The sequence below is a fragment of the Vidua macroura genome, chromosome 6 (assembly GCF_024509145.1).
Source record: "Vidua macroura isolate BioBank_ID:100142 chromosome 6, ASM2450914v1, whole genome shotgun sequence".
Classification (NCBI taxonomy): domain Eukaryota; kingdom Metazoa; phylum Chordata; class Aves; order Passeriformes; family Viduidae; genus Vidua; species Vidua macroura.
In genome coordinates this window covers 56,888,331-56,914,335 of record NC_071576.1, presented here as the reverse complement: position 1 = coordinate 56,914,335, position 26,005 = coordinate 56,888,331, and the positions used below count along the sequence as shown (strand labels likewise).

The following is a 26,005-nucleotide window of genomic DNA, read 5'->3' as shown; positions in this document are numbered from 1 at the left end:
AGGAATATGTCTTTGAGAGCATCCACTCAATGGAGAAGCAGGAGCATCAGGGCATCCAAGCACCCCCTCTGCCTTGGGAGCCTGGGGAAATGGCAGTTCTGTCCTCACCTGGATCTGGTCCATGTTTCCCCCAGGGAATCCCAGAGGTTAATCTCTTTGGGTGTCAGGTGTCCTCTCAGGAAATCAGTGGCATCTTTAGAAAGCAGTGGACTGAGGACAGACCGGGCCAGCTCGGGGCCACCACAGCTATTGATGATCTGGGTCACACACAAACCACACAAAGAGGAGAGAACTTGCAAGAAACAGTCAAAATGTCAAACCAGGGACACACAGAGGAGCAGGAATCAAAGACAAAGCTGATCCTTGGATCAGCTCAGTCACCTCAAGAAACATCAACCTAAGCCTTTGAAGGAGACTGGACAGTTCAGGGTAACATGAATTTTTTTTAGATTGGAGTCAAAGCAAAATCTATCTATAAATGAGCTATTGCTACAGACAAGTGAAGTGTCACAAGCTGACACTTCAAAAAATAGAAAGTATCTTGTTATTCCTGTGTCCTTTCTGGTTCCTTTTCCAAGCTGGGATTTCTGCTTCCAAGTATTTTCAGTGCAAATACTGAGCTGTGTTTGCCTGAAGGTGAGACCAGACAGATTCCCAGTGGGAACACCAGTTCACTGCCCCTTTTGTTCACAGTAATGATTTATTGATTGGATGGAAAGATTCATATTTGCTGGGGTTCTTGTATTTACTTCAAGCTGCAAACTGGATCAGAGGCCAGGAACAACCAGTATCACTTCTGGAAGTTCCTGAGAAAGCTGTGGCCAGGCGTGAGCAGTTTTCTAACCTTTCTGCACAATCTGTCTGCTTGTAAGTCTGAATAGAAATAAAAAGGGACTTCCCAGTGAGACCTGGGAATAAGATTTACCAGTTCCAGTGGCCCAAATAGGAAATGCACCAGCTCCGAAGCACTGGGGTTCTGAATATGCTTCCTCAGTTTGGCCTGGAAAGAGAAACACAGTTTAACCCTAACCTGAGTGTGCGTTCTCTTTTCTGTCATGTGGGGGCAGTGTTGCTGGCTGATAAGAAGAGTAAGGGATGGAGGAGTAGGAATCATTCATTTTAATTTTGTGTCAATTTCTAATTCCTGATGAATTTTTGGATGGGTGGAGTAGCCTCTCTGTTGTTAAATCAGTGCCTTGGAAGGTAATTTGAACAGACACACAAAACCTTGGCTTATTTTCAAAGTCCTAGGGAGGAAAGGCCAGGGTTATGGTTGCTTCTGCCTCTTGCAGGCTTGAGAATCCTCCCAGTTCCATGAGTGAAAACACCAGGATAAGTGTTTTGAGGGTCCCTTTGCAATTGCTGACAAGGGAAGGTCTCCACCAAGGTCTTGCCTGTGGCACCTGGAGCTGCCCTGACCACTGAAAGGCTCCAAATGCACTTTTATTTGAGGTGAACTGTGGCAGAATGGAGGAGCAAATACTTGGGATTAATTTACTGTAAGAATTGGGTTTTGGTAGCAGCAATCAGCAGAGCTGTGGTGAGAAGCCTCCCCAGTTTGTGCTTCCATTCAAGATCCTTCTCCTGTCCTGGGCTCCTGGCACTGCTGCCATGAGAGATAGGCTCCCTGCTCCTACTGAAATGCAAAGCTTTTGAAATGCTGGAGATTAAACATTAATTTGGAATGGGAAGTGAGAAACAACTGCTGGCAGCAGGGTGACCCAGTGAACAGGCACTTCCCAGGAACTTAACAGCTATGTGGTGAGGAATGTGGCATGGATCCACCATGGAGTCCCAGCTCTGCTCCACGCTCAACCCAGCTCTGCTCCACACTCAACTGTGGGCTCTTGCCAGGAGATAAGCTGCTCCTTCTGATCCTGAGCAGGCACATTTGCTTTTCATATAAAAGGCTGGAGCTTGGTGTCCTGCAAACCCTGTCTTTGGGGTTTCCTTATTAATGACTGCCCAGGAAGGAGCTTGGAGGATGTGTTTGCTAGACAAGTTTGGTCACAACTGACAGAATTCCTGCTATCTTGTTAGCCTGCTGGTCTCTTGTGTTTCACTGAGCAGAGCTGGTAGCACTGGGAACGTGTTTATGCTCTTCCTTTTCATCTCCTTCACAATACAGAGAGTCTGGCAGGGAAGAAAGAGAGCGGCCAGGAATACTGGGGCAATGGGGGACTTCAGTTACTGTCGAGCAGAGACTTCCCAGGCCTGGATCTGAAAAGACCTGGGTGCTGCAACCTTTTGGCTGTTCTGTCCCATCCTGGACTTGATGCTTCTAGTTTTGGTTTAACAGCTTGTCCAAGAAAACCTGCACAAGCCTGACACAATGTTTGTCCTGAGTTTTGAAGAACCTGAAATTCACACTGTTGTCCATTGTCAGTGTTTTCCGTTCAAGTTTCACTCTAAACGCTCACTGCTGGGATACACAGGGAAAAGCCCTGTCCTTGCATGGGATGGAAACTCCTCCATGTCTTACCAAGAGGTTAAAAGCCAGTTTGGTTTTCTGGAAGCAGTCAATGAACTCAGCCTCGCTCGGGGGTCTTGCTCGGAGGGTCAGCATTCCCTCTGCCAGGAGAAGGGGCAGAGAAGGACATGTTAGTGAGAGCATCCCCTTTGGGAAGGTTCTATCTGCCTGCCATGCAGAAGGCAAAGCAGAAATGGGTGTTGAGACCAGCACTACTGAAAATCAGGGGTTCAGAGAAAGGCAAACTCCCTCTGTGTGCCAGAAGCTCCGTGTGCTCTGCCAGAGGTGGCCACAGAGAGCAGCACCTCCCAAACTTTTGTGCCTGGATCTGTGGCTGTGCCATGGCATCAATCCGGCCATGCTGGGCCTGGAGCTGAGGTGTCCTCCCCGCCTTCATCCATGACCCCCCTGTGCTCCCCATTTGTTGTGGCTGCTGCACTGCACCTGCTGGCCCTTTCTTCTTGTTCTTCTTCCCTTTCTTCCTTTGGTTGAGCTGTCGGAATGCCTCTGCAGCTTTCTGGAGCCGGGCGACGAACACTTCAATGTCATCCAGGGTGCAGTTCAGGATTTGCTGTGAGGACAGAAACACAAGGGACCAATGTGAAAGTGAGCCTGGGCTGTACACAGCTGGGAGCCTGAATCCCAGGGCCTGCTGCATTTCCCAGGAGAATGCACACGAGTGGGTAATCCAGGCATGAAATGCAGCTCAATGCATCCCTTTGCAAGCACAGAGCTGCTGGGCCTGGCGGTGTGCTCTCCTTGCCAATGTGATACGTGACTCCTGCTAATGGATGGGTGGAAAATAACCCAAGTGGGATGGGGAGGAGCAGAGCTGGAATCAGCAGAGCTGCCTCAGGTCAGAGGACATTGTCAATGACATGGTGATGGAGACTTGCTTTTGGCCACCTTATCTTTATGCACAGCAGGTATCAATTGGGAAAATGCCTAGATGATGCATTAAATGTCTGCTCCCTGCCTCTGCTCCCTCTCCCTTGCTCCCTGCCTCTGCTCCTGACTATGGACTGTGCAGTGTCCCTGTCACCCACCGTTTCCTTTTCAATCTTCTGTGCTAACATGGCACGGGATTCCTCATGGTCATGAGAGCCAGAGCTTCGTCGTTCATAGTCTGCAAAAAAGGGAGAGGAAAAACACATTTACTATCAGAGGTTGGAAATAGACTCCATGAAAGGTAGGGATCCATGGGATGGTAGCTCCCAGCTTGGGTGTGTGTTCTGGGTTGTGAGGGCACCTCAGGAATAATGTTTGTAATAGGTGCTAAATCCCAATCATCCTGCAAAAAACCCAACCCCGAGGCACCTCCCAGCTTCCAGAAGCCACACACCCACTGTGGGGGGGATATTACAGCAGGAACAATCACTGGGGTGGCCCCTTGTGCAAAGCAAAGAGTGTCAGCTCAGGGCAGGGGCTTGGAAAGGGCTGGCACAGCAGGATGTGCCAAGTGGGAGAACTGGAGAGGCAGTTTTGGCAAAGTCCTGTGACAAGTCCAGAGCATCTGTAAATGTGGGGATGAGGTGCCCCACCAGGACAGGTTTTGTAGGAAAAGCAGGAAGGTGTTTCGTGGAGAAGGAATTTCGGCAAACAGGCATTACTCAAGGCTTTCTCCTGTCATCTGCTCTCCTGCCAGGCTCTGTGCACTCAGCCAGAAATCCTGCCTAGAGGAATTCCCAGTTCTGCTGATGTGAGCACCCTTGGAAGGGCAGAGGTAAGAGTGGCTGCTTTTCATCAGAATAGAGATGTTTATTCATGGTCCAGCTCAGAAATAATCTTTTTATGATGCAGAACTGGGCCTGAAATAAGTTCTCCATTCAGCAGCCAGAGCAATTGCTTGGCTTCAGAAGCCATCCCAGCAAATGAGTGTTTTGGATGTGTTATAGTATCCTATTATGTGTTTGCCTTGAAATTAGAAATGAATGCCAAGAGAAGATGGTATGATAGGCAGGAATAAAAAATGCCTAGTTTGTTTGTCACTTTGATCTTTTGTCAGAGAAAGAGCTTGTTTCTGTTCCTAGGAACTTATTTCTGTTACTTCTTTCTCCAAAGGAAAATACCAGGTTTTTTCAAGCCAACTCGAATGGGCTGAAGTCAGGATGGTTTTGGAATCTGACTTTAGCTGAGCACATAAGGCGGGGGAGTTCAGATCTACATTTCCACACTTGACTTTACAAGAATTCATGAAAAACAGTTGATTTTCAAGGGTGAAATCTTGGCTCCTGTAAAGTCAGCAGAGCCAGGAATTTGTCTTTCTGATCAAATGTCTTGTCTGTACATTTTAAGATCACCAACACCTGGTTCAAATTTCATGTGATGGCTTATGAGGGGTTTTTGCTTTTTTGGCATTTATGTATCCCCCAAATAAGGGTGTTGTTACAAGGAGTTTCTGGGAGCTTTTATTTGTTGAGCAGAATTCTCAGTGGGTACAACACTTATTTTCACCACAGAGCGCTTCAGGAAGGTTGGCTGCCTGAGTTAATTAATCTCCCATCCCCAGGACAGACTTCCTGAGTGCTCTCAGTACCTGGATCATGCTGGGAAGGAGGTGCCACCCTGTTCCTGCTCATCGCTGAGCCTCGCATGTCATGCTGGATCGGGATGGGAGCCGGTCCTTGAGGTGGGGGGAGGATGGATTGTCTCTGCTTGATCTTTTCCTGGTTTGCCCTGCAAGGAAAATGACACAGAACAACTCCATGAGTGGTCACAGATCCCATTTCCAAGAGACCTGAGTGTGACTAAACCACTGGAAACATGGATTTATTGTTGTTGCTCCCAGCTGTATCCCGCAGCACTTACTTGAGTGTCTGTGGCCGTATCTTCTTCCCATGCTTGTGGTCTGCCAGAGCACTTTCTATGTCCTCATGAACCATCTCCGCCTTAGGGATAAAATAGGGATGTTTTTAAGGGCTTGGTTTTAGGAAGGATTGGAGGAAGGGGGAAAGGGCAGACAGCAAGAAGTGTGTTTTGTTCTGTTTCACACCAAACAGGAGGGCTCTGCTTACCTCCACCTCATCACAATTGAAGAAGTGGATGTCAGGTTTGTGCTGCTCAGAATCCTGACACACGAGCAGGAGGATGGAGGAATAGCGCATCTGATTGAGCACTGTCTGGCAGTGCTGCACTGTTGGCAGGGGAAAGTCCTCCAGCTCCTCCTGCAAGAGAAGGAAGTCAGGCAATGGGGAACTATTGAACTGAGAGGGAAAGGTCCTGTGCAGGAACTCCTGGGATCCCTGGGCTGATCTTCCTTAGTTTGTCATTGCTAAAACCATCCTGTTCCCATGCTGCAGGGCTGAGTCTAATCCAGGAGAGGATTTTGGTAGTGATTCACCCTGGTTTGTGTTCGTCAGAACTTGCCCTCTCCCAGGCAGAATGGGAAGGGCACTCACTGCACTCCACACTTCAGTCTGGGGTCAGTCCCATAGGGTTCCAGGTACCTGTGTCTCACAGTCCAGCAGCCGGATGGACTTGTCATTCACTTGCAGCAGCATCTCCTGTGTCCAGATCTTCTCTTTGGAGTTGAGCAGAATGAGTTTCCGGATTGCATCATCCACTGTTGTGATGGACTCGCTCTTGTCCATGATGAATGTGGCCAAGTGCTGAAGGTGGGGAGAGAAAGGAGATAAAAACAGGTGGAAAATGTTTGTTGGGGGGTGTAAATTGGAGATGAAAGCATCTCTAAAGGCTTCAGTTACTGTTTATAGTTTCTCAGAGCTCAGGCATGAAGGTGTTGCTGCACAAAGCAGTTTTGGTTGTTGGTACCAGCCTGGTCATGGCAGTGAAAGATTTGGGTTTCACAATGGGTTTTCATAACCAGTTTCACCACTTACATATTACTCTCATCAATCCAGCAGCTCTCATCCCTGTCCAGCAGGGCAAATGCTTGACATACATGAGTTACTCCCCAAGCCACTCTGAACCTGGCTTGGAAGTAGAACTATGGCAGTCGAACTAATGCTTTGCTTGCCAAACTATAAAAGCACTTGTGTTTTGCTTGTCTTGTGTAGCAAACCTGCTTGTGTGGGATTTGTGCTAGGCAAAGAGCTCACACAAGCCATGGGCAAGTGTTGGTCCTCTGTGCCAAGTGGGATCCATGCAATTTGTGGGGTCCCATGCTCTGGGAACAGCTACTCTGAAGAGCTTCTATGCTGCAAACCTGGCAACTCACTCTACACCAGCCCTTTAAGCCCCCCTTAGGGTTGGGGGGGGCTTTTCTCCCCAAAAATACTCAAATCAGGCCTCATAGTAGTAAAAATGGGTGTTGCTGACTGTAGGAAAGGATTTTTTGCTGTTTGTCTCTTTCCTGCCCTGTGGTTTTGCTTGGTTATCCTGGTATTCCTACCTCCCTTCACCTATCCTGTAAACCCAGCCCATGGTCTTCTCCCATCAGCCAGGTTTTCTGCACTGTCCTCCCCTCCTTCACCACCCTGTGTGTGCACTTGGGCCAGAAGCAGCTCAGCTACAGTGCAGCCATCCAAGCTGCTTTCCCATCCCTGCTCCAACTGCACCCTGAAGTGTGTGGTGATCCAAGCCTTGCACTTGGCACCTGTATGTACAGGGTTTGTGTAATGGGGCAGCACTTGCAGCTTTGGTGGGCCCCTGGGAGTCCATGGGAAGGGAATGGTGGGCAGAGAGGCAGCTGTGGAAAGGAGAGGTGTGTCACATACAAATGTGTGCCCACCAGCAGTGGATGAAGGCCACTCCAAAAGCCCAGGTGAGTAAGTGCTCCTCCCTGCGGATGGAAGAACTGGTTGTGTCTGCCGGCAGAGGGGACTGCAAGGCAAGAAAAGCTGGGACTCAGAGCAGCCAAGCTGTTTGCCCAGCTGTTGTCCCTGGGGCAGTGACAACATAGCCCGGCCACATGTTCAGGTGATAGCAGGGAAGGAAAAAAATCTCAGGAAGGAAAAAAAAACTCAGGAAATAACAAGGTTCTGTTTCACCTTGTTCTTTTGTTGCCCAGCTATGTTCTTGGTAAGAAGGGAAGGGGAATGTGCCTGACTGTCAAAAAGCAGCTGAACTTTTCCCTGTCTTTATCAACTTTCTCCAGCAGATAAAAGCAGGTTTTTGCATGGATAAGTTACAGGCCTGACCAAGGTATCTGTGCAGTCCAAGGGCCTGCAACCCTTGGAGGCTTATTGGGCCAGATCCCAGCTTTTTCTCTTGTCCCTGGAATATCAAAGGCCCATCCACCAGCATGACCCTCTCATCCTGGTTTCCTTGCTCAGTAGGGTGCAGAACAGGGAGTTCAGCAGCAGTGGCTAAGCTGGAGAGCAGGAGCAGATTAACCCAAGGAGCAGGGGAATCACCCCAGCAGGTACATCTGCCCTGGGGGGCCAGGAACAACAGTGTGGCCACCCCAAAAATGGTCCTGCTGGGCATTCAGAATTTTGTGGGGAGGGCAGCAGTGAAATGCCTGCTTCTCTTTGATGTACACAACCTGTAGTCTGGTTTCAAAGCAAGAGCTGGAAAAACGGGGGGTGTTTTAAAGCAAGTCCTAAATTGATGGGAAATTTGTAGTAACAGGATGAGTTTTGCCTGGCTTTTCTCCCTTTGATATCTTCCTGCTTTCTCCCAGTGATCAGACATAACCATTTTAGGGATCAAGTAGCTTCTTTCTGGTGCTGATGCACTCATGAGCTGATTCAGTAACCCAGTGGGATGCGTCCACAGTTGACATGTGCATCAGTGGGCCATGGAGAAGGATGACAAAGTTGTTGGGAAAGAATTATGGGAAAGAATGTCTCCTTATAAAAGCCCAGGTAAATGCAAAGTGGGAAGCAAATTAAGAGGCAGCAAAAACTGATGCTGCTCCAGCATGTCCTGCTGTGGGACTTGGAGAAGCTGTGGATGTTGGGGTCTGGCACAGACCAGATGGACCCGAGAGGGATGTGTGCATTCTGAGCACAGAGTCTTGGATGGTTGTGAGGAAGCACAGATAAGAACTGTTGTTGCAATTGGCTCCATACAAGGTGGATGCAGGGAAAGGCTCGGATTTAAAGCACTGGTAGACCTAGCAGAAAATCTTTAAACATGCTCTTAGGCATTAGGGGTGTGTAGGGTTTCTGGTGACCCATTTGCTGTTAGATGATTCCCAAAGCCTGGAGGAAGGAGCAGAGGAGAGGACAATGCAAGGCCCATTCCTGTGTTCATCAAGCAAAGGTATGGGGTGAGGCACTGTCTAAATAGACCTCCCATCAGGTGTGTGAGCTGAAAGCTGAGATTAGCAATGCAATCACAAATGAAAAATATGCTGGGTGTATGTCACTGTAATTGTAAAACAGTGCATGGGAAGGTATTTGCCAAGTCAGTTTTATCAGTGCAGAGGTGACAAGCCCTTTTCTTTCAGAGCAGTGAGGAGAATGGGTTTACTCAAGATGACAGGCATTTTTATCTCTTCTATTATTTTATCCACCACCTTTACAAGCTTCATAAATTCCTTTGCTGTTTAAAGTTCAGTCAGTTTTCATGGAGGGGAAGCTACTTGTCTGATTTAATCATTAGAATATTTTTCTGCTTTCCATTTTCTGTAGATATGGGTGGATTGAGAGGGAGAAGCTTGTTGCTGTCTTTGTTTTATCCCTCAAAACCCCTTTTCATCCAGATAGACATTCAAATACATCAGCTTTTATTAGAATGGGCAATGACTCCACCCACCATTAAACTTTGATCTGATTACTTCAAAAGGTATAAAATGCCTCCCGTAAGGAAACCTAATTCTATCTCACTGCCTGCCACTGCAATCCTGTTTGCCTTGGTCAAAGTTCAGGGGAGAGACTCACAAACGGGTGGCTTATGGCATTATTAATAAAGAATTCATTTACATGTCACCGTTTAAAGTCCCTTCTCTGCATCCATGAGTGACTTCTGAGCCACTGAGTTGGTTTTTCCAATGAAAACCAGTACCTCTTTGCAAAAAGGCACTTTACAAATCTAAATGTAGGCTTTTAAATGGTCCCATTTCCTAAATATGAACCTGAGGAAGTGTTCTCCTGTCTTGCCTTGCCCAGCTTTCAGTGATGAATGGCCCCATCTCCTCCATGGAGTCCTGCACCACCACGTTGCATTACAGGCATCACCAAGCTCAGGATGGCCAGGCTGGCTTCTCTTTTTGGGGTGGGGTCTGTGGCAGTGGAAGACAGATTTGGCTTATTGCCTGTCTTATGTGAAGGGGTTTGTGTTACCTGAGAGGACACAGTAGCTGAGGAGAGCTGAAAGCTGATAGTCCATGTTGTCTCTGTTGTTTGGAAAGCTGAGTTCCAGTAACCACCATGGGAACTCTGCTTTTAACCTGTCTGTGCTGATCAGAAGGGTTTGAAGCACAGGGTGACAGGAGGGACATTTCCTGCTCTCCTTCACACACAGAGGAGAGAGAAGATAACAGCTTCTCTATTTCCTCTTTCCTTGTACGTAATTCCTCTTGTTTATTTAAATCTTTTTTTACCCTCATTTTCCTTTACTCAGTGACTTGAGACTTTAATGGTATGGATGTTCTCAACTCCCCCTTGGCATCCTAAAGGTCCAGAACACAGGGAACACTGCACTATGGACATCTATCACTGACCTTGGCTTCTCAGCCCCTTAGCACTCCATTGCGTGTGTGTGCTCACCTGGACGTGGTACTGGGAAGTCTCGTGCATAATGATGTTGGAGTTAGAGTATTTTTTCCTTTGTTCTGTAAGAAACAAGAAAAGAAGCATTGGTTGTTTTTCTTTGGATCTGAGAATTACAACTCTGAGTCTTTCTCACAGTCCCCAAGTTTCCAGCTCGGCTCTGCGGGCATTGCCAGCAGGTGTCTCTCCAGAACAAGCATTGCCCTTCCTTGAGCTTTGCCTTGGGGATTTCACTTTTCTCCTTGACCAGCCAAGAGATTTTAAATCGAGCTCCTCTTGGTGCACTGGGCTGAGCACAATCCTGCCCACGGCTTGGGGAGTGTACTGAGCACCCGGAGATATCCCAGTGATAAGGATAATGAAAAGATGCTGCTGCTCTTCTTTGGTTCTGGCAAGGGTGGGTAGAAGTTAATTCAAGCCGATTCCTAAAGCTTTTTAACGCTTATCCTAACACTCTTTAGGTTGTGCCATCAGCTTGGCAGGACACACGAGTACTTCACACTTGTAGCTCCGTGCCTGTGGCTGAAAACACAGCAGTGTTTTGCCTCTGTACCTGACTGTTGACAGCCGTGGAGTGGTGGCTGTTCCCCAGTAGATGTGATTTATTGATTCATTGGTGGGAATATTAGCAGAGGCATTAATGGAGACCGCAGGGCTCTGAGCCTGTGTCTCATACACCACCAGCACCAGCTCAGAGGTGGAGTGAGGATGGTTCAGGGGAAAGACCACAGACACCCAGCCCAACTCCCTGCTCAGCCATTCCAGAGTGACCTTGAATACACGAATTAATATTGCAGCACAGCCCCTTCCCACCTCAGGCTGGCGGGAAAGGCTCAGTGGCACTTTCTGGTTGCTGGGGGCTTTAATTGCAGTCTGTCCTACTTGAAATGTGGGGCAAGGTCTGGGGGAGGGCACAGGCAGCACATCCCACAGGGATTTGGGGCTGATGTGAGGCACTTTTTTCCTCTCAGTAACCTCAATTTCCTCCCTGAGCATTTCTCATGTAAATAGATGACACTGGTGGAAATGAGAACACCGCATTCATGTGGGATGGAGACAGATTTGGGTTTTAAGACATCCCATCCCCTCCTTTTCCAAAGGGAGTGGAAAAGGCTGAAGTGGGTGGTCTGGAAACAAAGGGAGTTTACATTCAGACAGGCAAATATCTCCAGCCCTGAGAGGAAGGGTGCGGAGCTGTGTTGAGAACTGGTAGTCCCTGAGGGAGGGAAGGAATACCAGGGGGATGAGGTTTCCAGTGGGAGGTTAGCACAGGTCTGTGTTCCTGGTAGGAAAACCGCCCATGGAGCTGTAGCAGTGGTCAGGGCAGCAGCTGGTTGCCCTCAGACTCCCTGGGATCCCTTCCAATGCCTTTTCCCCTTCCACCAAGCGCAAAGAAGCTGCACGTATCACAGTCAGGGGAAATCTCAGTATGCACTACTGAGAAAATGTTCAGAGAAGCCCTTGGAAGTTTTGGGGGCTGGCCAAAACCTCAGAACTCTACATAGCCCAGCTTCCCATCACCTGCACTTAGTGAGTTCAAGAGAGCAAAGGCCCCTTTAGCCCTTTGCAGCCTTATTCAGACAGCAGCAAGTCCTGGGACAGGGAGAAATGCAGATGTTTCCCTTCCCTCTGCTGATTTTTCCCTGGGGAATTTCTGCATTACCTCCACGAGTCACAGAACTAGAACAAAGTGCCTCTGTTTTGTCTCCCAATGTCATTCAAGTGATGTCCCAGAAGCTGCCCAGGGCAAGAAATGGGGTGTTTCTACATGTTTTCCTGAAATCCCTTCTGTCTCTTTGGCTTCTACCTGGCCTCCACACCCATGGAAACTTTTATTTTTGTGTTTCCTGCTGGCATCCCCAAATAAGATCACGAGGTCTGGAACCAGCCAGACTTTCCGGGGACAGCTGGGTGCCAAAATACTGAGATCTCCTTCTTTTCTAGCACTTAGTTTTGATTTAAACACAGGAAGAATTAAAGAACCAGGTTGCAGATCATGGAAGAGTCAAGTTTGGGCCACATCTATCCAAGGAGTGTGGGTGCTTTGAAGAAAACGAGTGTTTTTTGGTTTATTTACTCAAAACAATGTGGTGAAACACTGCAGGGATTTCCAAGATGCATCATTATTTGTCTTTGATTAAATTTGGCTCTGGTTGGGCTGGGCTGACCCCAAAATGCTTTTAGGAAGAAGTTCTTCCCTGTGAGGGAGCTGAAGCCCTGGCACAAGCTGCCTAGAGAAGCTGTGGCTGCCCAATCCCTAGAAGTGTCCAAGGCCAGATTGGATCAGACTTGGAGCAACCTGGGACAGTGGAAAGTGTCCCTGTCCATGGCAGGGGATGGAATGAGATGGGCTTTAAGGTCCCTTCCAACCCAAACCATTCTAGCATTCTGTGAATGATGCCTATAGCAAAATCTGTTTGACTCCTTGATCAAGGGGTATCCTTTCCCTTGCCCAGGTGAACTCCCTTGCCAGCCATACCTCAGAAGGCAGGTCAGCTGTCCTCTGTGGCTCCACCCTGCCCTTCTGCACAGCTTTGTCCCTGTCCTGCTGAATTTTGTATGACTGCATGCTGGCCTGTTAGCAGCAGCAGCAGGAGGAGCTGGTTTCCTCCTGCTTCATCTGACACCTTACACCAGGACACTTGGCATTTCTACAGTGTTCTGCAACAGGACCTGGGCACCTTCAGGTGTTATCCGACCCCTAACCTGGCCCCAGGATGTGGAGAATTTGCATAATCCCTATGTGATAGATGAGCATTGCAGAAATATAGTGATGACTCCCCCAAATTAGCTCAAACACTCATCTGCACCTCTGTATATCTCCTGCTATGGCCTTCAGATCTGTGGCAGTGAAAGAATCTGGATATAACACAGGAAAGGGCAGGGAGAGCTCCAGGGCTGTGGCACCAGTACAGCAAACATCCAGAAGTGATAAAGTTGGCATGAGCCCACAGTGACCACTGTCCTTTTTCCCTTTGTCTGCCAAGAGAGCCAAAGAGATGGAAAACAATAGAGCTTTGTTCTGTCCTTTTCGTGTCTAGCAAGGAAAAAACCCAACTCATAGCATGAGTATCCTGGCAGGTGCTGGTGGGATCCCCGGTGGCCTGAGGAGCAGTTGTGCTGATCCCAGTCACTTGCTGTATGTATGGGATTGGGGATCCAGAAAGCTTTGAATGCCTTGAGCATGGATAACACATGGGACATGCACAACCTCTGGTAAATTGTCTCATCTCTTGCTCTCAGGGTCTGGCCCAGTGATACCTAAGACAATCCTTTGAGGGGAAAAAACACTATAAGTGGTTCTTTAACAGAATTCACTTCAGTTCTCTACTAACCAGGTGGCTTTAATCTTGCCTCACACCCAGAGGAGTAGGCAAAATGGCAACGAATGTTATCTATGACTGATATCTTACAGATAAATAGTGCTGTGGGAATGGCATTTCCCACTGGCACCAGTGAAGAAATGGGAAGAGCTGAGACCACTGCAGAGGTACAAGGTGGTACCTGAGGACTCAAAACAGTGCTGGGCTGAAATCCCACTAAATGATACTAAAATCTTGGCTGGCAGGGAAAGAGTCCTGTTTGGCTTTATGTTAAGGAGTGGAAAGGATTAAAGAGAATAATAAATCAGACAAAAAAGCAGGATCGATACACATCCTGGAGGGCTGGGGTTATCAGCTTGGTCCAGGAAGCCAAGGCACATCTTTAGTGCCAAGTTCCCTCCCCATTTCCATGCAAAACCTTATTTAGCAGGGAGCTGGGATGTGGCTGTGAACGCTCCGTTCAGTAAGCACAGGAGATCAACTAGAGGGATAAACTGCCCATGGGACGAGCTTACAGCCGGGATAATTGGTTAAGGTCTCTGGGAATGCTGAGCAGTGCCAAGGAGGGCAGGAGCAGGCTTGTCTTTCTCCATGCACAGCCTCTGTCAAGCCAGAGGGGCACAGCACCCCCAGTACAACCTGCCAGTGGCCCCTGCCTCCCCTCCAGGCACATCCTTCTCTGATTAATTAGTTTTACCACACAGGATCCTACCTGATCCTCCCCACATTTGTTTACAGCTGCTGCTGGGCAGAAGGCACAGCAGAAGACAGGGAGATGTATGGACAAGTACAGAGCAGTCTGAGGAATGAGAGGCATTGAATTTGTTTTCCTTGACAGTGCCATACCAAGGATCTCTCCTCCATTCCCTGAATCACACTGCCGACCTCCCCGGCCTCTACATTCATTACAGCAGCCTAAGGGAAGTCCTGGCAGTTACTTCTGGAGCTTGCCAGTTCCTTATATAATCTTTACATTATCTATACATTATCTAGCAGTGCACGCACTATTTATAGGAACCTGCCAGCGTAGCGTGAGCTGCTTTGTGCCAAATGGCAGGTCAGGACCAGTCTGCTGAGGAGAAATGGGGCAGCAAATGCTCTGTGTGCTCATGGCATCCACAGAAACCTGCCAGGCTGGCTTATAGAGCAGCAGTATGGAATAACCTCCATTCCAGGATCCCAGCATGGAGCCAGATGTGGCAGTTGAACACAGCATGTGCCAGGTTCCTGCTTCCTGCTCCAGGTTACCCAGCGTTAGTCAAGGATCTGGTTTTTGGCCTTGCACTGACCTGCTGTGCCTGAGCTCCTGACGAGGAAGAATGTGCAGGTCCTGCCTTGCTCCTTCCCTGTTCTTTATGGCCAGCACAGAGAGTTCTGTTTTGGGATATCTTTGCAGTTTAGGGAGCATTGAGCTCCCTGGGTTTGCTGTTAGATCTGTGGTACTTGCTGAACTGCTGGAGCTGGTCTGTACTGGCGCCTGTGGCACTGGGAATGTCTGCCTGGTCAGTTCTCACTCATGGCTGGTGTGTGCAGATGGATCTGGAAGCTCTTAGAGTGAATGAACAGCTCTCATTGAGGTGTGAATGGGCTGTGGCAGCAGGGAGCAGCGCTGAATTCCTGCTCAGCACGCTTCATATTTGCCACAGCTCAGCCCCAAGTGCTCACATTCCTGCTTTATTAGCTGAAGACACAACCCACTCTAGGAAAGCAAATAAAAACCTGGCACAGTTCCTGGGTTGTGCAAGGACTGAGTACATGGAGTAACAGTGTGTGTTTGTGTTCAGTGTGTCTGGTGGCACGGTGTCCATCGGGCTGCTTGGAGCAGGATAATCAGGGCATTGAGGAGCTATAGCCTAGACCGGTAGAGATATTCCCTTTTGCCTTTTACAACCAGACCTGGAAGAAACCTGCCCAATTATTTTTGACCAAAAAACCCAAAGTGGTGGTTTCTCAGCTTTCTGTAGCTGGTAATGACATTTTTTTAATGTCAGAACATAATAAGATTGGGGAATCGTGATTTATATAATTCACTTTATTTGAATATTGAAAAAAAATCATAATGAAAAGTTCCTCCTTTTTTTTTTTTTTGTTTTTTTTTTGGTTTTTTTTTGGTTTTTTTTTTTGTTGTTGTTGTTGTTGTTGTTGTTATTTTTTTTTTGTGAACTAGCACAACTTTAGTTCCCAAGCTACTCAGGCATATCCAAAACCCCATTTCCTTTTAGGAAAAGGTTCCTCTGTGTAACCTCTAAGCAGTTACTCCATGCAAGGAGAGAACTTGTGCTCAGCAGATTCAAGGTGACAAAGAAAAAGTGTCACTGAAGATGCTGAACAGCACCACAGGTGGGAGATCCCTCTCCACAGCACCCCTGTCACTAACTTCCATCCCAAACTTCTGGCCAGCAGCACCTGGAGCAGTGTCTGCTCTTCCCAGTAGCTCCCTGTCCAATGTGTTCCCTGTCTCACCCACCACTGGGGCTTGATCTGAAGGAACCAACAGGATTGTTGGCTTCCAGTTTTTTTACAGCCTTGTTTCCAGTTGGTGTATTAAGTGTCCAAGGCATTGAATAAAAGGGTCACCCACCCACACACACAGTATCAAAGGGGAGCAGGGTAATCTGAAGCTGGAATCTCAGGTGGGAAAGGGGATGTGAAGAAGGGAGCTGGAATGGGACCAAGGGGGTAGGGGGTAGGACAAGGCAGTTATTCAGGGCTGGCAGTAGGGGACAGGAGGAATTAATGACTTGGGCAAGAAGGCTGGATCTCTGCTGAACCTCAGGCTTTTTCTCCAGTATGATGAAATCTTTAAAGACATGACAGTGAATGGCACTGTTCTGATGTTGCCTGAATCCCTGTGGATTTAGGTATGGACGTGGTCCTCTTGACTCAGCAGTGTGGCTGAGCAGGCTTGGCAGGCCACTACTCCTGCCAGAGTTGTCTCTTGCAGACAATACCAGTGTGTGTTAAATCCTGCAAAAATCCTCTCCTAAAGGTTGTGGGGAAGGAATGATCCCTCCGTGCTCCTGTCAATAACGATGTGACAGCCATGTGGCTTCCAGCTGGAACTGTGAACAAGCTCATGGTTTGGGCAGGGTGTGGGAGAGCCAGCAGCAGGGAATTATGGTCTGGGCACTGTACTCAGGGCTGCAGGGTCTCATCTCAGAGACCTCTCCATGTGGCTGGGGCTGGAGGCACCATTAGGATACAAGGAGGTCTGTGGAGACCCCCAGGAGTTGGTTCATGACCATTAAAGGTTAGTTACTTCTCCATTGGTGTGTTCTGCCTGGCTAGCACCAAGCAGCTGTCTGTGGCTCTGGGGTGGTGCTGGCACCAGTGGAACCTCTCTGCCCGTGGCTCCCCAGGAGGATGATCCCTGTGCAGGGCCACACTGGGCAGGAAGTGCCTCTTCTCTTTGTGATAGTGCCTCGTATCCTGTTACAGCGCCGCAGCCTGGCTTGGGTTACGGGTGTGCAGTGTCAAGTGATCGGCGTCAGCACTGCGCTTCTCCAGCCTAACTCATTGCTCCGAAAGCCCTTTTCCAGCCCTGTGCCCTATCAAGTCTGGTTCTTTCCCAGAAATGAGTGCATCGAGGATGGGTGGGCAGGCTGGAACCAGCTGGCTGGGTCTCACAGGCTTGGCGTGGGGGGCTGGAAGGAGGCTGAGCACCGCAGGGTCAGACAGTGACCAAACAGAAATGAGCTGCTCCTCCCCACAGCCGTATGAGAAATCACTGCAATCATCAAACTGCCCCGAACTTCTCCTGCTACGCTGCCTAATCCATCAGGAGAGCCAGCCAGCACTGTTTGACACCTCTGGAAGCAGCTGAGAGGAACACCTGCAGAAGCCCACTGGGAGTCACCTCAGAAAGGAGTGGCAGCAGCTTTCCTGCTGTGGGAAGTGCTGTGCAGAAATATTTCCTGCCAGTCCTTCCCATGGGTTCTGCTGGAGCCTGGTTTCCCCCCCACAGGCTTTCATCTGGGCTCAGAACAGACGCCCGTAAGCAGAGAAGCAGCCTAATTTATTTATGGTGTGCATTAACATTTATTCAGCTGGTGGCTGTGTGGGGAGAGAGGTGGCAACCTGAGAGGGGCCAGCCATTCCCTGCTGCCAGCTGAGGTGGGACTGCTCCCTGCAGCCACAGACTCCTCCAGAATGTGGGGCTGAACAAATGTGGTGCTGTTTTACCAAAGGGGGAGGAAAGGATGAGTGTCCTGCTCCCACAAGAGCCAGGAAACTCTACTGAGTTTGGCAGAGCAGCTGGAAAGCATATCAAACTCTGGCAGGAACAAAGCCAGGGGAGGGTATCTTGGGGCTTTAAGCCAGTTTCATTGTAGAATTCCCCTTTGGTCATCTCTCCACATCCCTCTGTACTCACCCCAGTGAAGAATACATGGTGGTAGACAACATACTTGGTCATCAAAGCAATTTCAGCAGGCCAAGTGTGACACCAGAGATTTCCCCATCCATCAACAGCCATGTGATGAGGCTGTGTCCTATGATGGCCTTCTCACTATGCCCTGGAGCCCCCCCAGAGTGAACCTCTGCCTTCACCATCAGGGTGCCTTCCTGTGCACAGCCTGAAGCTGCTGCTGTGTTCCAGTCTCACCACAACAATTTTAAATATCCCTCTTCAGGGTCTCCCCTGAGTGGGTTTAATATTCCCACTAAGTCCCTGTTGATACTGAGGACACTTTGGCCCTCAGGTAGCAGTTTTGTACCCACAGTTGGCATCCCTGTCATGTTAGGCCAGTATTACTGTAGAAAAAGCATCTTTAGAAAGCTAAACCCAAGGCCTTGTTCACTTAGAAATAATATTTAGACACCTCTGTGCATTGGAGCTGTCATAACCCAGCGAGCTTTAAATGCGTGGATGCCTGTCTGTGCTGGGAATTTGGGAGTCACTGCACTTCTTGGAAGTCTGTCAGTGTACACAGGCTGAGGGTCCAGCCTGATTGCACGGGAGGAAAATGGAAATATGAAAAGTCTTGTCAGCTCCAAATGTCCCTCAGCAGAGTTGTAATCACATAGTCAAGGCCAGCTCGGCTTGGTGTGATTTGTTTCATTATGAAACATAATTCTCCCTGGAATTTTAGTTCTTGCTTGCCCTCTACCCCCAAATGTGCCAGCTCACAGCAGGAATTAATGCTGGGGGAGGGAGGATCTGAGTGGGAAAGGGACCAAGACATTTAAATATTGATTTACACGTGCTGAGTGTCTTTTGCTGAATTAGTGGGTGGGTTTCAAGTGCTGCCAAGCAAAATCCCTCTGGATGTGCTTATGCCAGGGGCTGGGCTGGCCAAGAGGCACTGATTTGTGCAGGCAATGCCTGCAGAGCTCATTCTACATTTCAATAGTGGCAGGGAAATAGCAGGCAGCTGCTTTACACCTCCTGAGGATTTGGCCTAGGGACATACAGTCCTCATTTCAGGTTTGCTGGAATTTGCTCAGAGAGGTCCCTACCCTGGTGAATTTGTTTTTGAGGTGTGTTCATACAAAAAAATGTGGAAGATGAAATTCTGTGTTGAAAAGTGCTTATTTGAGAGCTGTGTTTGTTTCCAAGGCAGTCTGTCAGCCTTTCCCTGCACTGGCTTTTGTGGCACAGGATTGAGGGGTGTTCCCTGTGCCATGGCACCATTAGATCCCCCTCTGTAACTCTGATGGCTGGAGTCCTGGGTTGCCTGCACCCATGGGTGCTAGCCTGCAAATCTGCTTGGCTTTAATACTGTTGTGAGCTCCCAGGTTCATTTTTACACTTCTCTGTAGGGCTGTTTACCTGAAAACTGCAGCCCTCCTGCCCCTGCCAGGATGTGCCACAGTGTCAGTGCACAGCCAAAGGAATGTGCACTGCCTTGGAGGCAGGAAGAGTTTGGCTGCACAGCAGCCCTGTGTGCACCCAAAACTTCCATACCTCATCCTCTTGCTTCTTTATCACGTGTCCTTCTGTCTCCAGAAGTGACTGACACAGTTCAAACCTCTGCTTGACACCTGCCCATCCTGCAGCATCCAGGCCACAAACAGCCCAAATTTCTGCTCTGCCATTATCCTCATGTTTAATTTCTTGGGAGCTAATTAAAGTTAACAATGGCTTTGTTTAGCACTAAATACAGTCCCTGCCATCCCACTTCTCCCCAGATGAGGTTGGTCTTTCTGGACACTGCTCCAGGCTACTCCACATGGATAAACCTCCAGCCTTGGGCAAACGGAGTCACTTCCCAGGGACAAATAAACCATGCTGGCAGTTCATAGCTGCCAAGGACAATCTCTGATCAAATAGAAGATCTCCAAGGAAAAGCACACACAGCCTGTTCCTTCCTAATTAAACATCAACCAGCTCTCAGGTAGGAGAGCTGGCAGGCTCGGACACCCCAAAAACTGCTTGTGTTACCCCAGACAACCCCCAGCTTCTTACCCTGGAAATAACTGAGTGAGGTGATTTCTCCCATGATTTATGCTTGCTCTGCCCACCCCAGAGGCCACATTTTCACTTGGGGTACTTGGACATGCTGAGATCAGGAATAACTGTTATTGATACCTAAATGTGCTCAACCCAAACAAGCTGCCTCTTGGACTGTGCACAAAAACCCATCCTGCCCATTCCCTGCACTTCCAAAGAGCCAAAGGGCACGGAATTTTCATGGTTCATTGAGTAGTTAGAAGAGGATAATCATTAACCTGCTGAGGACAGTCTTTCTTTTGTGAGGCCCTTTATCAGGTGATCTTGCTAACAGACCTGAGGAGGATCTGGGTAAGGGAAGCAACGTTCTGTTCCCACAAAATCCCAACTGTCCCCAGCGTGGGAGGTATCAGCACAGATGTGCGGTGTGTTTTTGCTGCCAGGTCAGGCCAGCCTGTTGTGTATGGAACTCTGGATTCATGTGGCTTTGATTGAGTTCCAGCCTAAAGCTCCCCAACATCCACATCCAGCTCTCCAGGGGTGCCTTTGCCATGGGAAACTTTGGATATGTTTGCAGGCATGACTCACCATACAGGTCCTTTGCACTCAGCTTGGAGGCTCCCTCAGCTTTGCCCATGCTGCCACTGAAAAAGGAAGAAGGTACAAATCAACCATCGGCTCCCAAATATTTTTAATATCAGTTTTCACACAGCAGCTCTGCAGTTTCCCAGAGGGACCAGCCCTTCCCTTCCTTGCAAATCATTTCCTTGTGGGCCGTGCCAGCAGCTCCCTGTGCAACCCTACCCGTTATCCACACCACAGGCACATGTCACTGTACCCAGCTGTGGAAACAGGACACGGAGCAGCCCAGCCAGGCCTGTCCCCACTAGAGTTACCTTCACAATGTCCCCTGGAAGGACAGCACTCTGGAGCAACTGGGATAAAGACAGTGGCTCCCAGTGCGCCATAAGTGGGGTTGTTACAGGGAGACCCCTTCCATGTTATCTCTGAGTCCACCTGAACCTGAGGCAGTGCAAGAGCCAAGGTGATGATCCCTTCTCAATGGACATGTTGGAGATGTACCCCTTGAAGGCAGGTGCTCGGCTATAGAACATATCCCATGTAAGGGAGGGTGGAATTGTGTGTAAACAGTTGAGTTTTGGGGCATCAAGTCTCTAAGCACCACATGTAGGGCCACCCCCCGTGCCTGGGTTGTGGGTAGGAATGAGCACCCAGGAGATAATAAATAGTTTGCTCTGGCAGAGGAGGATCCAATGGGATCTGAGGTGCTGTGGTCGGGCTGTCCTGCATGGAGCAATGAGCCCATGGGTGCCCAAGGGCTGCTTTGTGCTCTGTCACCGTGTCCCCCTGAGGGCAGGCCGTGGTTCAGGTGCTCATACCCAGTGCAGGAAGGAGGGAGAGAGCTGGTGGCTCTGGCTCCACTGAGACGTTGCCATGGGCTGCTGTAGCCTGAAGCTGCAGGTGGAGAAGCTCCTGGTGTCCCTCTGCTCTCTCTATCTAATGTGCCATTATCAAACACCAGTGCACAAGACAGGTGATGTGTGAGGCAGTGCCAGCTTGTGAGGTGTCCAGGAGGGGTGAAACAAACACCAGGGACTTTGAGGATGAGTGGGACTGCTTGGAGTATCCCCTGAACAGTAGGAAGGAGTGGTGTGGGAAGATCCTTACTTTGATGAGCCGGGATTGTTGTTGAGGGATCCCTTGTGACTCATGTTGCTTTCACAGGCCAGGCAACTGCAGCAGAAGCACAAGAGACAGGGTCAGTGGTTATAGAACAGGCTCTCAGGTGATTTATCCATGTGCATCCTGCCCTCCCCACCTCCAAGCTGGGGTCTCCAAGCAGATGAAGCAGTCAGGTAAGTACAAGAGTGTTTCCTTCCTGTTCTCAGTCACCTCTCACTACTCTGACCTAGGCTGAAGGTGACACATCCCAGCATGTTTTTTCAAAACTATTTCCACCTCTCCCTCTTGCCCTTCCATTCCAGGCACACCCCAACTTTGTGGCATTCCAGCACATCTTTTTCCAGCAGCACTGTCCTGCCTAAGGTTAAACAGGTTCTGAGGTGGCCTTTGTCTCCATGGTCTGTCCCAGGTCCCTGTGCCCATGTGCTCATGGCTGTGTGTCCCAAGTAATTTTTCAAGCCTAGAGTGCCATTAGCTTTTGTTATGTGGTAATTTTAAGCTCTACACCAGCTGTTAAAGTATCTTTACAAGGGGATTGTCCACATAAAGTAAAAAAGGATAACTGACTGCTGCTCCACTGGCAGCTCAGGGATGAAGGAAAATGTACTGCAGTGAGTGGTTAGTGACAGGCAGACAGGATCAGCACAGATCATTTGCCTCTTCTTTCCAGTGAGAATTAGAATGTGGGAGAAGATGTGAGAGAGATCCAGGCACTGTTCTGACAGCAGAACTGCAAGGGAAGAGAAACAAATCCTGTAAACAAGATATAATAAGATCTCGGGGAATGATTTGTTTTGGTATCCAAGCTCTTCACCTCTGCTCCGTGTGTGAGCTGAAGGGAAGCCAAGGCAAAGTCCTAAAATTTTTTTAAGTCTCTTTTGGAAAGTTCAGGGGCACTTCTGTGCCTGGGTCAGACCTCGCTTACCTTATGATAAGGTTGTCAGAATTCAAAGGTTTGGTTTTGAAATACTTGTTTCTTGCCTAAAGGAAAAAATTCCTCAGTGGGACTTCCTGCAAGGGAAGTGCTGAGTGTGCTTGGCATGTGCCAAGGGCTGCCATGACAGCCATGGGCAGGCAATGGAGCTACCTCCAAGGGTTTGTCTTCACTGAATCTAGGCTAAAGTGTGTGTAATCCCCAGGGAATACTTGGGAGTCATCCCTGACACCTGGGATTTCCCCTCTGGAGCTGACTATCTGCTGCAGGGCTTGTTGTATCATCAGCAGATACATGCCCTAGATTCCTTACGTATCCGTATTTATTCCTCATGTTGGAAGACTTGTGGTATTTTGCTCTGTGTGTTTCACCCTGAGGTGAGGGCAGAGAGAGCTTTCTTACTGATCTTATCAGAACTGTCAGTGGGATGTCAGAGGGATGCATTTATGAGGATGCTGGTAAAGTACTTGTCTGTAAACAGACTGCATGGAGAACCCCAGCATGTTTTGGGCTCAGCCTTACAACTTTCAGCCTGTTTTCTGTCACAGTAACACGCTCAGCATGGAGACACTGCTAGAAAGGACTCTCAAGTGTATTTTAGTAGCTGGTATGTTAAATTCCCTCTTTTTTGTCTCTCTTGTGGTTGATACTGAAATCTCTATGCACACCTATAAGAGGTATAAATTCATAACCACATTAGAATAGAAACCTGGTGGTCTGCCAGCTCCTCTGAGTGTAATAAAACCCATCCCTGTACCCAAGCTTGGATACCTGTGAATTTTTCCTCTGTTAATAGCTGTCTGCTGGTTTCCTTTTACATTCCTCAAACTGTTCCTATCTCCTGGATCTCTTTGTGCATTAGCATAAGATACCTGGAAAAGAGAACTTGGGCTCTTAAAAACCCCGCTCTGTTCTGTTTACTCTGCACCACCCAATCACTTGAGTCCCACAGCTGATGATAGCTGGGAGTGTTTCTGCATATTAGTGTCATATTTCTGGCTCCCTTTCTCTTACTACCCCAGGGCCATGTCCTAATGTACTGAAATCCAGGTTACTCCAGCAGGAATGTGTCATCAAGTTTGGCCCATGGAGCTCTGACCTGTCCTAGCCTCAGCTGTGAAGCACCAGGAGGAACCAGGGATCCAGCAAAGGTCACCCTGGTTTTTATTCCTCCTTCCTATGCTGTGTCCAAAAAAACCCCTCTGGGATCTGCTCTTTGAGGAGCCCATCTGGGGCAACCCAGGGTGGCTGCCAGAGGTGCAGACTCCATGGCAGTGGCAGAGGAGTCTGGCTTCATGAGTGAAGCAGGACCAGCCCTGAATTCTTCATCTCATGGTGGTTAATAAAGTACTGATGGGATCAGCTGGTCTCCCCAAATGATAAGCTAACCTGGAAGGCTGTCCTCTCTGCCAGGGTGCCTGTGTCCCAAAGAGGCCATAAAAGTGGAAGTAGTGCATACACCTGCCAAGTCAGCAGGTCCTTATCATGCTGGGCTCCCTTTTCTTTGTTTATTCCTGCTATTTTCCTATTTGCCCTTTGCTCAGCTCTCCCCACTGCGTTCAGGCCACGGCCGTGCTCAGCCTTGTGTTGGTCACAGCGAAGGCGTGGTGTGGTGCTGGCCAAGTGAAACCAGGATGGAGCTTCATGCCAAAGCTTTTAATTCAGCGTTAATTGCCAGATATTAATTGAATCCGAACTGGAAGGCTGCAAGGGGGAAGGGCACATTCCTAAGGGGTTGAAGACTTTCTAATAAATCTGCTAAATCAAGAGGCAACTGGGCTTGTGAAAGGTGAAGGAGGGCTAAGAGCACTTCACCTGAAATGTAGACAGAACAAAGACATGAGAGATGAAGCTGTGGGCTGGCCTTCTCTAGGTTCTCTCTCCCCTTGAGAGCATCCTTAAGAGCTCTACTCCCACAGTTTGCAGCCTCAGCCAGATTTTGTCTTTTCCCTGCCCTGATTAGAGGGTTCTGATCTCCCCCTTATCTCCCAGCAGGTGTGGCTGCTGCCTCCTCCTTCCCCAGCAGGAGGAGCATAAGAAGGGAGGTGAGATGCAAGTGTCACCATGCACTGTGTGGCTAATCAGAGCCAATTCCAAGACCATCACCCACCCTTTTGCTGGTGCAGGGCAGTCTCTCTGCTTGGGTCACCAAGCAAGGGAGCTGAGCCTTGCACATGAGCATGGTATGGAATGAGGTTTGGACTCCAGGAGCTAAGCCAGGCTCAAATAAAGTCTGCTGCCGCTGAAGCAACTACAGGAAAGCTAAACTGCATGGCTAAAGCCTAGCACCTTGATCTGGCCCAGGCCAGGAGGTCCCAGAGGGACTTAGGGAGGTCAGCACAAATCTGTGCTGAAGGCCATCAAGGTGGGTGAAGACATGTTGTACTTTAAAGCACAGGAAATCCCACTCCCTGACTTTCCGGCCAGTCTTATCCTTGGAGGTCAAATATCCTCCCAAAGACACACAGAGCCGTGACAGGAGCCTGGCATTGTCTGCGTCACATTTCTGTACTTTTATAACAAATGGAAGCTGGCCATGCATTGTTTTGGCTTTCTCTGAGTCTCTTTGAAGAGGGAGCTGTGACATTGATCCCTCTTCTCCAAGGGTGGAGAAGCACTTTGTGAAGGGAAGGAGTAATATCTCTTTCTCCTCTCTGGACTGATCTCTGCTATTGTTTTACTTTATTTTTATTAGGTATAGTTCTCCCTTATCTGCTGTGGTCAGACTTCTTATAGGGCATGGAAAGGACATGAAAAATTCTGGATTCTGGGTAAAGATTGGACAATGTGTAAATGTGAAATACAAGTGGGGTTTTTAGGGCTATTATTAATATTATCATCATTGTTAATAACAGCAGCATCTGGTGTTTGTGGGTTTGTTGGTATCAGAGAATATTAGGATGTGATTGTAGCAGCAAGGATTTATGCTGGTCAAAACAGAACTGTTTTTGCTGGAACAGTAGAAGAACATGGCAAAACCCCCAAAAACCTTAAGCTAAGTGACCTAGGAGTAATAGCAAGTTTTTCCAAGCATGTTCTAACGCAGTTCTAACAAACCTTGTCTGTGTTTCCGTCAGTCATCCCACCAAAATCTGCCTGGGGCAACAGGACTTCCAAATTCCCCATCAGCCATGCTGAAGTGAGTCTCTGCACCAAGAGGTGATGTGGCTTGGGCACTGGTGAGTTCCCTGGGATGGAAATGCTCCCTGGGATTCTGCCTGGGGTGAAGGGTCCAATGTAACCCTGCTGTCTGTGTGTGTATCCCGTGCCAGGGGGATGGGCCAGGCAGAAATGCTGGATTGGAAGCAGCCTTGGGAGTAACATAAAGCGTCAGGAAGAAACATGAGCTGGCCATCACACGATATTATCTCTTAGACTTCCCAGGCCCACAAAAGCTGTCTGTTAGGGCTGCTGGGTTCCAGGAATGTCATCCTGGAGAAAGCTGTTTGATGGGCTGTGCTGTAAAGCTTGGGCTGCTTGGACTCACAGGAGAGCAAAGGGAGCGCAGGCACCGTGGTGTGTGCATCCTGCACTGCTCCTGCTCCAGACAGTTCCCTCAGCCCC

General features: G+C 48.8%; 2 protein-coding genes across 4 annotated transcripts in view; one reads left to right on the top strand and one right to left on the bottom strand.

The window, feature by feature from the left end:
* DEAF1 (DEAF1 transcription factor) overlaps positions 1-26,005 on the top strand; it is a 79,059-nt gene that overhangs the window by 8,766 nt on the left and 44,288 nt on the right. The window contains exons 3-4 of one of the 2 annotated variants that reach the window (XM_053979393.1): positions 4,116-4,193; positions 21,550-21,680. In XM_053979393.1, coding sequence (XP_053835368.1) covers positions 21,668-21,680 — 13 coding nt within the window. In that variant the 5' untranslated portion in view covers positions 4,116-4,193; positions 21,550-21,667. The remainder of the gene's footprint in view (positions 1-4,115; positions 4,194-21,549; positions 21,681-26,005) is intronic. The other variant, XM_053979394.1, reaches the window with a different exon arrangement.
* The window catches only part of EPS8L2 (EPS8 like 2), a 48,831-nt gene that overhangs the window by 8,743 nt on the left and 14,083 nt on the right, over positions 1-26,005 (bottom strand). Inside the window, exons 2-13 of one of the 2 annotated variants that reach the window (XM_053979389.1) lie at positions 21,493-21,558; positions 20,392-20,447; positions 10,087-10,151; positions 5,917-6,078; positions 5,485-5,634; positions 5,279-5,358; positions 5,007-5,146; positions 3,517-3,596; positions 2,915-3,041; positions 2,483-2,571; positions 926-1,000; positions 109-257 (exon numbers count right to left, since the gene is read on the bottom strand). In XM_053979389.1, the coding sequence (XP_053835364.1) occupies positions 109-257; positions 926-1,000; positions 2,483-2,571; positions 2,915-3,041; positions 3,517-3,596; positions 5,007-5,146; positions 5,279-5,358; positions 5,485-5,634; positions 5,917-6,078; positions 10,087-10,151; positions 20,392-20,447; positions 21,493-21,536 (1,217 nt within the window). In that variant the 5' untranslated portion in view covers positions 21,537-21,558. Of the gene's footprint in view, positions 1-108; positions 258-925; positions 1,001-2,482; positions 2,572-2,914; positions 3,042-3,516; positions 3,597-5,006; positions 5,147-5,278; positions 5,359-5,484; positions 5,635-5,916; positions 6,079-10,086; positions 10,152-11,325; positions 11,396-20,391; positions 20,448-21,492; positions 21,559-26,005 lie in introns of those variants that run through there. The other variant, XM_053979390.1, reaches the window with a different exon arrangement.